Source organism: Pelophylax lessonae, assembly GCF_965119305.1.
Source record: "Pelophylax lessonae genome assembly, chromosome: 2".
Classification (NCBI taxonomy): Eukaryota; Metazoa; Chordata; class Amphibia; order Anura; family Ranidae; genus Pelophylax; species Pelophylax lessonae.
The window spans coordinates 365642403-365654757 of record NC_138769.1 but is presented as its reverse complement, the minus strand read 5'-3'; the positions used below and the strand labels follow the sequence as shown (position 1 = coordinate 365654757).

The following is a 12355-nucleotide window of genomic DNA, read 5'->3' as shown; positions in this document are numbered from 1 at the left end:
CTATGCGATCGGCGGGGGAGAGGGAGAAAGTCAGGCAGCTTGTGTAAACAAGCTGCCTGTCATTCTCCCCTCTGTATGAGAGCTGATCATATGGATCTACTATGTAGATCCATTGATCACTCTGCATACAGTTGAAGCCACAGACAATCACAGTTAGAATCACGCCCCTAGGGACACACACAGCCCCTCCCTCTCAAATAAAGTTAACCCCTTCACTACCAGTGTATTTTTACAGTAACAGTGCATATATATAGCACTGATTACTGTAGAAATGTCACTGGTAACCCCAAAAGTGTCAAAAATGTCAGTCAAGGGTCCGATCTGTCCACCGCAATGTCGCAGTACCGCAAAAAAAATCGCAGATCGCCGCCATTACGCGTTAAAAAAAAAAACAACAAAAATGACAAAAATCTTTCCCTTTGTTAGTAAACGCAATAACTTTTGCGCAAACCAATCAAAATACGCTTTTTGCGATTTTTTTTACCAAACATAGGTAGCATAAAACAAATTGGCCGAAAATATAAAAAAATTTTGATTTTTACATTTTTTTTGGGGGGAATTTCATATAAAAAAAGGGAAAAATATTGCTATTTTTGCAAAATTTACGCTCTTTTTTTGTTTATAGCGCGTGATCAAAAAATCGCACAGGTGATCAAATACCGCCAAAAGAAAGCTCTGTTTGTGGGAAAAAAAGGACGCCAAATTCGTTTAGGTACAGCGTCGCACGACCGCGCAATTGTTCGTTAAAGTCACGCAGTGCCGAATCGCAAAATACCCTCTGGTCGTTTAGCAGCCAAATCCTCCGGGGCTTAAGTGGTTAAAGGCATTGTGAAAAAATTTTAAAATGTATTTTAACCACTTTACTACCAGTCACGTAACCTCTACGTCGGCTGACTTTGAGTGGTTATACCGGGATGATGCCTCTAGCTAGAGGCATCATCCCGGTACCGTTGTTTGAAGCCGACGGTCGGCTTTCCGTCGGTAACGATCGATGCGGCTCGGGAGCCGCTCGATCGTTACCCGGGGGGGCGGGAGGGGACGTCCCCCCCCTCCCGCCGCCTTCCGCGGCTTTGCTCGGGGGGCTACCGTCCCACCGGGAGCCCCGAGCACCCAGCCGGCACGTCCGCCGGCTGGATGGAGTCCCGATGAATGCCGGAAACGGCATCGATCGGGTCTCCGATGACGTAACCCGGAGGCGGCGTCCATGACGTCACTTCCGAGTTACTGTGCTGCAAAAGGCGGCAGATTTGAAAAACGGCTGTATGCAAAAATGCCGTTTTCGGCGTTTTGCATACAGGGAAGTGTAGTGGAGGGGTCTAGGGTCTTTTAGACCCTCGATCCCTCCATAAAGTGTACCTGTCACGACATATTGCTGTCACCAGGGATGTTTACATTGCTTGTGACAGCAATAAAAGTGATCAGATTTTTTTTTTTTTAAAAAAACCTGTAATAAAGTTTAAAAAAAAAGAAAAAATAAATAGGAAAAAAAAAAAAAAAAAAAAATTTAGCCGTCCCCGTCACCGTTAGCTCGCGCACAAAAAAAAACGTATACGCAAGTCGAGCCGCAAATGAAATCGCTGTTCAAACCACACATGTGAGGTATCGCCGCGATCGCCAGAGCGTGGGCAATAATTAAAAAAAAAGAGCTACACTCTAACTCTAAACTGGTAACCGTTAAATAAATTTAAAGCGTCGCAGATTGAGATCTCTATTGACCGTAGTTTGTCGCCATCCCACGGGGGGGGCGCAATTTTAAACCGTAACATGTTTTGTATCTATTTACTCGGCGTGACATCATCTTTCACAATATACAAAAAAAATGGGCTAACTTTACTGTTTAGTATTTTTTAAATGCAGTGAAATGTGATTTTTCAAATTTTTTCCAAAAAAATGGCGTTTTAAAGACCTATGCGCAAATACCGCGTGACAAAAAATTTTGCAATGACCGACATTTTATTCTCCAGAGTCTTTGCTAAAAAAATATATATAATGTTTGGGGGTTCTAAGTAGTTTTCTAGGAAAAAATACTGGTTTTAACTTGTGAACAAAAAGTGTCCGAAATAGGGCTGGGGCTAAAGTGGTTAAAAAATTGTAAAAAAAATTATATATATTTTTTTTATAATCAGACTAAAAAGCCACGCCCAATAAATAGCTTAATTTAGCCACACCCACTGTTTGCCGCCACACCTGGTAAGGGCCCCAGTGCATTACTTTGCTCAGGGCCCATGATGCTATTAAGATGAATCTGCTGAACAGAGGATCTACAGTCAGGTCCATAAATATTGGGACATCGACACAATTCTAATCTTTTTGGCTCTATACACCACCACAATGGATTTGAAATGAAACAAGCAAGATGTGCTTTAACTGTCAGCTTTAATTTGAGGGTATTTACATCCAATACAGGTGAACAGTGTAGGAATTACAACAGTTTGTATATGTGCCTCCCACTTTTTTAAGGGACCAAAAGTAATGGGACAGATTAACAATCATAAATCAAACTTTCACTTTTAATACTTGGTTGCAAATCCTTTGCAGTCAATTACAACCTGAAGTCTGGAATGCGTAGACATCACCAGATGCTGGGTTTCATCCCTGGTGATGCTCTGCCAGGCCTCTACTGCAACTGTCTTCAGTTCCTGCTTGTTCTTGGGGCATTTTCCCTTCAGTTTTGTCTTCAGCAAGTGAAATGCATGCTCAATCGGATTCAGGTCAGGTGATTGACTTGGCCATTGCATAAAATTCCACTTCTTTCACTTAAAAAACTCTTTGGTTGCTTTTGCGGTATGCTTCAGGTCATTGTCCATCTGAACTGCGAAGCGCGGTCCAATGAGTTCTGAAGCATTTCGCTGAATATGAGCAGATAATATTGCCGAAAACACTTCATAATTCATCCTGCTGCTTTTGTCACCAGTCACATCATCAATAAATACAAGAGAACCAGTTCCATTGGCAGCCATACATGCCCACGCCATGACACTACCACCACCATGCTTCACTGATGAGGTGGTATGCTTTGGATCATGAGCAGTTCCTTTCCTTCTCCATATTCTTCTCTTCCCATCACTCTAGTACAAGTTGATCTTGGTCTCATCTGTCCATAGGATGTTGTTCCAGAACTGTGAAGGCTTTTTTAGATGTTGTTTGGCAAACTCTAATCTGGCCTTCCTGTTTTTGAGGCTCACCAATGGTTTACATCTTGTGGTGAACCCTCTGTATTCACTGGTGAAGTCTTCTCTTGATTGTTGACTTTGACACACATACACCTACTTCCTGGAGAGTGTTCTTGATCTGGCCAACTGTTGTGAAGGGTGTTTTCTTCACCAGGGAAAGAATTCTTCGCTCATCCACCACAGTTGTTTTCCATGGTCTTCCAGGTCTTTTGGTGTTGCTGAGCTCACCGGTGCGTTCTTTCTTTTTAAGGATGTTCCAAACAGTGGATTTGGCCACACCTAATGCTTTTGATATCTCTCTGATGGGTTTGTTTTGTTTTTTCAGCCTAATGATGGCTTGCTTCACTGATAGTGACAGCTCTTGGATCTCATATTGAGAGTTGACAGCAACAGATTCCAAATGCAAATAGCACACTTGAAATGAACTCTGGACCTTTTATCTGCTCCTTGTAAATGGGATAATGAGGGAAGGATATAGATACTCTAGAGAGAGTTCAGAGAAGAGCTACTAAACTAGTACATGGATTGCAGGAAAAAACTTACCAGGAAAGGTTAAAGGACCTTAACATGTATAGCTTGGAAGAAAGAAGAGAAAGAGGGGATATGATAGAAACTTTTAAATACATAAAGGGAATCAACTCGGTAAAGTTTTAAATACATAAAGGGAATCAACTCGGTAAAGGAGGAGAGCATATTTAAAAGAAGAAAAACTACCACAAGAGGACACAGTTTTAAATTAGAGGGGCAAAGGTTTAAAAGTAATATGAGGAAGTATTACTTTACTGAGAGAGTAGTGGATGCATGGAATAACCTTCCTGCAGAAGTGGTAGCTGCAAATACAGTGAAGGAGTTTAAGCATGCATGGGATAGGCATAAGGCTATCCTTCATATAAGATAGGGCCAGGGACTATTCATAGGATTCAGATATATTGGGCAGACTAGATGGGCCAAATGGTTCTTATCTGCCGACACATTCTATGTTTCTATGTTTAATAACACACACCTGGCCATGGAACAGCTGAGCAGCCAATTCTCCCATTACTTTTGTAGGCACATATACAAACTGTTGTAATTCCTACACCTTTCATCTGATTTGGATGTAAATACCCTCAAATTAAAGCTGAAAGTCTGCAGTTAAAGCACATCTTGTTTGTTTCATGTCAAATCCATTGTGGTGGTGTATAGAGCCAAAAAGATTAGAATTGTGTTGATGTCTCAATATTTATGGACCTGACTGAAAATTTTTAGGAAGCTCAGATATGTATTTCTTTGGTCCCTGCAGTAGTTGCTGCTTAAAATAAGCATGCATAGTTTTCAAAAGAGAAAGGCCAGTTTAAAAAAAAAAAAGGATCTTTGTACCAGATTTATTGATGTGAACTTTTTCACTTAATGAATTGCTTATCTGACCTTTAGTCAATCTAGTATAACATTGTAAAGGGAGAGGGGCTTTAGCTCTGCATTCATTTCAAGTGCCATATTTGCAGTTTTGTGATTTAATTATGCTAATTTATGTGGTTTTGTAAATGCTTCAACACAGATCAAAAGAGGTCCTGCTAGATGGCCACCATCAAAGCTATGTTAGCTTTAAATGTACTTTCAGAGTGGCTCTATACTGAGGCGCTTGAAAGCTGAATCATGTACATAACAGAATCAGAAGAGATCTGCAGCATTATTCCGAATATTCTGCATTTCCTGGCAGGGATTTAAGGCAGATTCTGCATTACTCTATGAACATACTAGCCAAATTCAGTTATCTTCTTCTACAAATATTTGCTCATCCTGCAAATAAACAGCATCATACAGATTTTTTTTAGACCTAATCTAGTTTACACACAAATTACACATGTACATACACACACAGGCACACCCGTGCACGATGCAGAGCCTAACTTTTCATGTCGGAACATGTTTACCTTCCCCAAAGAGAATAAGGACCTATAAAACTTGACCTACAGTGCAAAGCGGAAGCTTTTGCAACACTGTAGACAGCTCTACCATGAAGAACTGCAATAAACTCGTGAAAAGGTACTGTTTTTAAGAACCCACATTTAAACCTCATCTTTGATTATTTAACCCCATTTTGCCCCTCGTGTTTTTTTTTTAATTCTCTTTAAACATACCTTTTCTTACACTAAAAACTAGCATATCCATTTAAGGTAGAGATACATTTCTATGCATGACATATTAGGATGGCATTAAAATATACTTGTATGTCCCTGCAGACAGATTTTGAAAAAGATGTGGACTTAGCATGTCAGTCAGATGAGAAGGCCTCCTGGTACACAGCACACGGGGAAACTGGTAAGTGGAATGACTAAAAGTATAATCTTTGTGTTAAAAGTAAACCATGATTCCAGAGCACTTAGAAGATTCATTCAGTAGTACCCCTTTTTTAATGTTTCTTCAGTTACTTCCTAGTTTCCAGGCCTAGATAAATTATGCCATACATTCCAGGAGTCTTCAGGTGGGAAGGAGGGGAGGATGTTTTTTCTCAGTTAAGCAGACCCTCCTGCCTGCATGCCAGAGCTAAGGGCAGATGGATTTCAGAAGGTAAATGCTACAAGAATCATCTGCCCTTAATAAAAATAGTCATTGCCATAAATGCTAGGAGGTGTTTTTCAAAGTGATTTCTCAGCAACATAAAGCATGGAAATTGGATGGATGGGTTAGTTTGCTTTGAAAATTAAAAATGTATTAAATATATTTTTTCATTTGGGCTGCTCAGATGCAGTGTTCTTTTTCTTTAAATGTAAAGGGTAGCCTGCACTGTATTGGTAAAAATGTAAAACCTGCAACTTCAGCCAAAATATGTCTACATAAAAACACCCACATAACACTTCAACCAACAAACAGTTGAGATTGTGATAAGTAAAACATGTTATCCCAAGTGAAAGCATTAAAAGTGACAACAACATTGGGGTTTCCATGAAACAAGCACTTGTTTGGTAGCAATAGTATATGACCAATGTGGAACATTGTGGAGGGTTCATTGAACCCTGGTTGAAACTCATGAAACCCCAACTTAGACTAGAATCCTGATAATAAACTTTGGCCATTTTTAAGACTAATAAGAAAACTACTGCCAAAGGACATGGTGAGTTATTAGGCCTCTTTCACATTTAGGCGGTGCACCTGACAGACTCCGTTTTGCTCAGCGGGGATCGGTCCACCGATCCCTGCTGAGCAGGCGGATGACAGCTCCGTTTCCGCTCTGTGTGCAAAGACGAAGCTGTCAGATTCCCGCTCTCCTCTATGGGGAGATGGGATGAGAACGGACCTCCGTGTCCGTTTTCATCCTATCTTATCTGATCCGATCCTCCAGACGGATGGAAAATAGGATTTCCATCCATCCAGATTTCACGGACAGGATTGGATAGCAGTGGGCGTCAGCGGTGATGTCTCCGCTGACATCCGCCACTCCATAGGGCTGCATGGAGCACCCTATCAGGTCCGCTTGAAAAACTGAAAGTTAGACTGGATCGGAAAGCCCGTGTGAAAGGGGTCTTATACAGTGCCATAGGGTTTATTTACCAAAGGAAAAAAAATGTAAACAAATACAGTACAGCAAGGAGAGGGTCTTTTTATTGCAACTCTGAGAATAACATGAGAAAAACACCAATCTTTTAAATTATATTTTTGGAAGCTTTCATGGACAGTCTCAGACACCATATTCTGGCATCATGTTTTTGTAGTAGATTTTTTTATATTTACATTTAGCTTGGCTTACACAGCAGCAGCACCACAATTTCATTTGCTCAACTTATTAAAAAAAATACTTTTTGTTGTAGTTTTGTCTGAAAAACTATTGGAAAATGTACTGTTAAAAATAAAGCTAAATCCCTCAAGCTCATACACATTGGCCAATGTCCAATGGCACAACAGTTTATGAGTATAGCTTGTGGGCTTATTTTTTGTGCAGTACCCTACTGTACTGTCCTAAAAGTTTATGAAATTGTCAATACTGAGTGCACAAAAACACTTAAAAATCACAACTGCCCATTCCATGAACCTTCTTCCATTCCCCTTTTCACAATTATTTCCAAAAAGATAAAAATATAGACTTCAGGCAAATGTTTGGTAAAAAATAGTCAGGACAGTAGATGATCACTTGAAACAGCAGCAACAAGAAAAAGTGTATTATCTGGAGACAATAGACACAAATTATGTTCAATGGTTAGACAGTATGCAAGCAGTTTGGTTAAGCCACAGTAGAAGAGGGAGGGTGGGAGGAGGGAAGTTTTATTTCAAAATAAAAATGAGAGTGTATTATCTGGGAGAAAATAGCCACAGTTATTGTTCAATGACTAGACAGTATGTAAGCAGTTTGGTTAAATCACAATATAAGATGGAGAGAGGAGTCAAGTTTTATTTTGAAATAAAAATTAGAGTGTATTATCTGGGAGACAATAGCCACAGTTGTTGTTCAATGACTAGACAGTATGCAAGCAGTTTGGTTAGGCCACAATATAAGAGGGAGAGAAGAGGCAGGCTTTATCTTGAAATAAACATTAGAATGTATTATTTGAGATACATTAGCAACAAGTATTATACAATGACTAGACAGGATGTGTGCAGCTTAATGGGGGGGGGGGGGGGGTGTACTGTAAGAGGGAGCGATGAGACAGGTTTTATTGTGAAACAAACATTAGGGTATATTATCTGAGAGGATATAGATAAAAATATTTTTAAAGAGGAACTATAATCACCTCCCCTCCAGCGAACCCCCTGCTCGCTTCAACAAATAGACCGTTAAAGTAACACAGTGCCGAATCGCAAAATATGGCCTGGTCAGGAATGGGGTAAAACCTTCCGGTCATAAAGCGGTTAAAAATACGCTCATTGAGAATTTTTTTTGTCAAAGACATGTAGCTAAATACATTTTGGCCTAAATATATGACAAAAATTGAATATATTGGATATTTTTTAACTGTCAAAGTAGAAAAATATTGTTATTTTTTCAAAATTGTCGCATTTTTTAATTAATATCGCAAAAAATGAAAATTGCACAGGTGATCAAATACCACCAAAAGAAAGCTGTGTTTGTGGGAAAAAAAGGACGTAAATTTTGTTTGGGTATGTCGTTGCATGACCGCGCAATTGTCAGTTAAAGTCGCACAGTGCCGAATCGCAAAAAGTGGCCTGGACGTAAGACAGCAAAATCCTCCGGTGGTAAAGTGGTTAAAAAATACATTTTTTTAAATCTTTGCTTACAGCAAAGATTAATTGACCTAAATGTAATCTCCCTTAAACAGAGCTAGTAAATATATCTACCTTATATAAAATAATAACATATATGCTCCACATAAATAAACTTGCACAATTTTCAATGTAAGTTGAATACAAAAGGCAAGGAGACACTCTTTGCTCCTGAAGAAAAAGAAAAAAAAAAAACTCTGCATACAGAAAGGGTTTTTTACACTAAGAGCTGTAAAAATGTGAAATAGTCTTCCACAGGAGCTTGTACCAGCCATCTCAGTAGATTTCTTTGGTAAGGAGCTCGATGTGTTTCTAATGCACCAACTAAAACTGGTTATTAATATTACAAGAAATAAAATGGTAGATTGTTGATCCAAGGTTTTTTTTTTTTTTTGCTTTCCTCTGGATTAGCTATAGGTTTAGAGTTTAAAGTAATTTTTAAACATGTTATACTTACCGTATTTATTCGAGTATAACGCGCAAAATTTTCTACCAAAAAAAAGAAATCAAAGTTTGGGTGCGCGTTATAAACGAGTTCGCACTGCGCCTTTTCCGGGCTGCAGCCGCTCACTGTACGCGAGGGCGAAGAAAAAAAAAAATGTCCCCTCGTCGCGTACAGTGGGCGGCCCGAACTGGGGGTGAGAATTCTTATTATCCGCTGTATGGTCGCCGCTTCATTTCCTCGCCTCGCCCACACGTTACGGTAAGCATTGCTTTTGTACAATTCAGTGTTTTGCGTACCGTAATTCAGTGTTCTTCATATTTTAATTGATATACTGGTACCCGTTAGGTGGCAACTCAGGGTATCAAGAGAAAACGTTCTGCATATGATTATTGTCAATAAATGATTTTTATCATGGCCGCACGTGTTCAACAACGTTTTTTTGTCAATTACAATGCTTGGTGTGAAACAAAATTTTATACCAATTTTTAATCGAAAATTAGGGGTGTGCGTTATACACGTGTGCACGTTATACTCGAATAAATACGGTACCTGCTCTTTGCAGTGGTTTTGCACAGAGTAGCCCCATTTTTCCTATTTTCAGGTCACCCACCGGCAAATTCCCCATGCCCAATAACAAACCGCTTGCTCTGAGGGCATTGATTTTTGCTTGCTTCCGAGCCCCGCTCTATGTGTCCATAAGACCGCCGCACAACCCTCCCCCTGCTCTCTCCTCATTGGCTCACTGGCTGTGATTGACAGTAGCAGGAGCCAATTGCTCCCGCTGCTGTCCTAGCCAATGAAGAATGAGAGACCCTGGAGAAGCTTAGCTCTTGTGCACATTGCTGGATCAAGAGGGAGCTCAGGTGAGTATTTGAAGGGGGCAGGGGCCTACACACAGGTTTTTTTACCTGCATGCATGGAAGGTAAAAAAAAAAAAATCTTGAGCCTTTGAAACCACTTTAAGGATGCATTATTTTTCTCTTTTGCTTGAAATTGAAGGACATATATCTTTTTTCATCCTGACTATGTAATTAAATGAAAGGTTATGTGATAACTGACGAGTGCTGTAAAAGTTCTGTATGTCATTACATTATATTAGATGTTTTTTTTTTTATTTCCAATTTTTTTTTAGTTTTATTTAAGGAACTGAACACATGTCATCCTTCTAGCGTGACTGGAGCTCTATCCCGTATTTCTTTAGATGATGAAGATGATCTAAAACTACATAAGGGGAGCGAAGGCCTCAGCTTTTCCCACCTTCCTGGGAATCTCTCTTCTCAAGGCGGAATTCTGCTCCAGGTGCCCAAAATAACCCATAACCCAGTAAACGAGCTCAATGATCCGCTGCCAAAAAAAGAAATCAATGTGGATCGTGGACCCCTCTATCTGTGCCCTGAAGGAAACATGTGGCCCTTGGACTTTGGTGATGCACATCAAGAACAATCGTTAGAAAGTGAATATATGGTGTTGCCCAGAAGGACTCTGAGTCTCAAGCCATTCAATCGTGATCAAGGAAAACATAACATGAGGCTGGCAGATCTGAGCAAAGGGCGCCAGCAAGGGGACACAGATAGTTACCCAAATTTTCTGTCAGTGGACCACATCAATCTTAATTTAACCCCACCCTATGTACCTGCTCAGCACCAGTTTGGGTTGCCATTTAAACAGCCACCCTCTGTCCGGCAGATCCTGGCATCAGAGATGAATGAGCGGAGTCGCACAATGCCCCGCACGGTGCCTGGTGCATCTCTGAGCGCTGGATCTCTCGAGGTGAGAGGTGGAAGACACCTCTTTGTTTGTGTATGCAATTTTTGTAGAATGCTGCCTCGTTCACGCCATGTCTCTCATTCTCACTATCATTACCCCCGTCTCTTTTCACTGGTTCCTCTCCCTAATGGTGTTCATTACAGTGTACCCCCCAGCTTGCTCTGCTTCTGTTAAAAACGCCTATTTTTGGTTTGTCCCAAACTGTCCGTATTGCACTTTTCCGTCATTGTGTTTATATGTACACCTTTCACCCTTCTCTCAATCCATATTCCTCCCTTCCTCCCTTTCTCTTTTCCTCCTCACATAGAAACCACACCAACCTGTCCCTGTGTTTCTCCCTCAGCGGAAGCGATTGAGATACTCAGATATGGACTTTGAGGTGAGCACTTTTACCCACACTTAAGGCCTACATCTGCATGGTAGCACTGGGATTTGAGATGCATGATACTTTTTCATGAAATAAGCTACAAGGGCTGACAGCACTGGACTGCTGTATGTTAATGCTATAGTTGACTTTTTGCAGAAAGTGATGCACACAAGAAAAAGACACTCAGAGCTTTATCATGAATTGAACCGCAAGTTCCATACATTGGAAAGGTACCGGGATGCCAGTGCAAAGGTGCGCAAACACTCTCTTCACGCTATTTGTCTCCCAGCAAAAAATGTACACTAAAAGACAAGTTTTTTTTTTTTAATTTTCTTTAGCAGAGATTGAGTCATTTTAATCAAAACCGAAATATGAAATAAATGCTTAATGCAAAGATAGACTCTTTGTAAAGAACCTCCATTTATTAGTCTTAACTTCAGTTTCCTTACAGGAATCCACAGTGAGATACAGAAGAGAATTGGGACAATACGATACCCAGAAATTGATAGAAAAACTTTAGAGGGAAATAGAGCATAAAAGAATAATGTTATAAATGTAAAAAAATATAAAGTTTATTCAGACATTCGTTAAAACACCTCAAATGAGAAAACACAGATTAACGACCAAATAAAACATCAGATTACATAAAGTACCAACATAGCAATGTATAGACGATGGACCTTAATACATATAAGATGATGCTGGCATAGGTGGACACATAGACAACAGTGTGTTTCAGCAAAAGGTCTTCTTCAGGGGGTAAGAATGTCCACCCCCAGAAGAAGACCTTTTGTTGAAACGCGTTGGAGTCTATGTGTCCACCTATTTTAGCATCATCTTATATGTATTAAGGTCCATCTTCTATGCATTAGTGTTTTCTGGTCTATTTCCCTCTAAAGTTTTTCTATCAATGTCTGGGTATCATATAGTCCCAATGCCCTTCTATATCCTGCCATGGATTCCTGTATTGTCCTATAGAGATAGATACCCCCTATACATTTTTTAGTTCTGAAACCTAGCTGCATTCACAACTTCAGTTTCCTGTTACAGCAATTGTGCAGGGAGTCTAAATAGAACTGCACAGGCCAACAAGCACAAGAGTTAGGCCCACTGCTCTCAGCAACGTAATATAGCTGGTCAGACAAGCTCCTCCCCTTCTTTGCAGCACAAGCCTGTGTGAGTTTAATTGTTCTGATGGGCGTTTCTTTTACTCCTGTTAGCACAGACCACTGCAATGTGAGGCCTAAAAGGTGTTCTACCCTTTTACTGCTGCCAGAGCTTTTTTGCATTTTTAGTACACATTTTTAACAAATAATTTTAGGCCTAAAGATTACATAAAACCCCCAAAACAATATATAGTTTCTGAAAGCAGACACCCTAGAAAAAAAATAGTAGTTACAATTATGT

At 40.0% G+C, this 12355-nt stretch overlaps 1 protein-coding gene across 12 annotated transcripts in view; it reads left to right on the top strand.

The window, feature by feature from the left end:
- ADGRB2 (adhesion G protein-coupled receptor B2) overlaps window positions 1-12355 on the top strand; it is a 695259-nt gene that overhangs the window by 666871 nt on the left and 16033 nt on the right. For 7 of the 12 annotated variants that reach the window (XM_082246707.1, XM_082246703.1, XM_082246706.1 and 4 more), the window contains 4 exons: window positions 5396-5474; window positions 9947-10584; window positions 10889-10960; window positions 11105-11200. In XM_082246707.1, coding sequence (XP_082102833.1) covers window positions 5396-5474; window positions 9947-10584; window positions 10889-10960; window positions 11105-11200 — 885 coding nt within the window. The remainder of the gene's footprint in view (window positions 1-5395; window positions 5475-9946; window positions 10585-10888; window positions 10961-11104; window positions 11201-12355) is intronic. The other 5 variants (XM_082246709.1, XM_082246714.1, XM_082246713.1 and 2 more) reach the window with 4 other exon arrangements.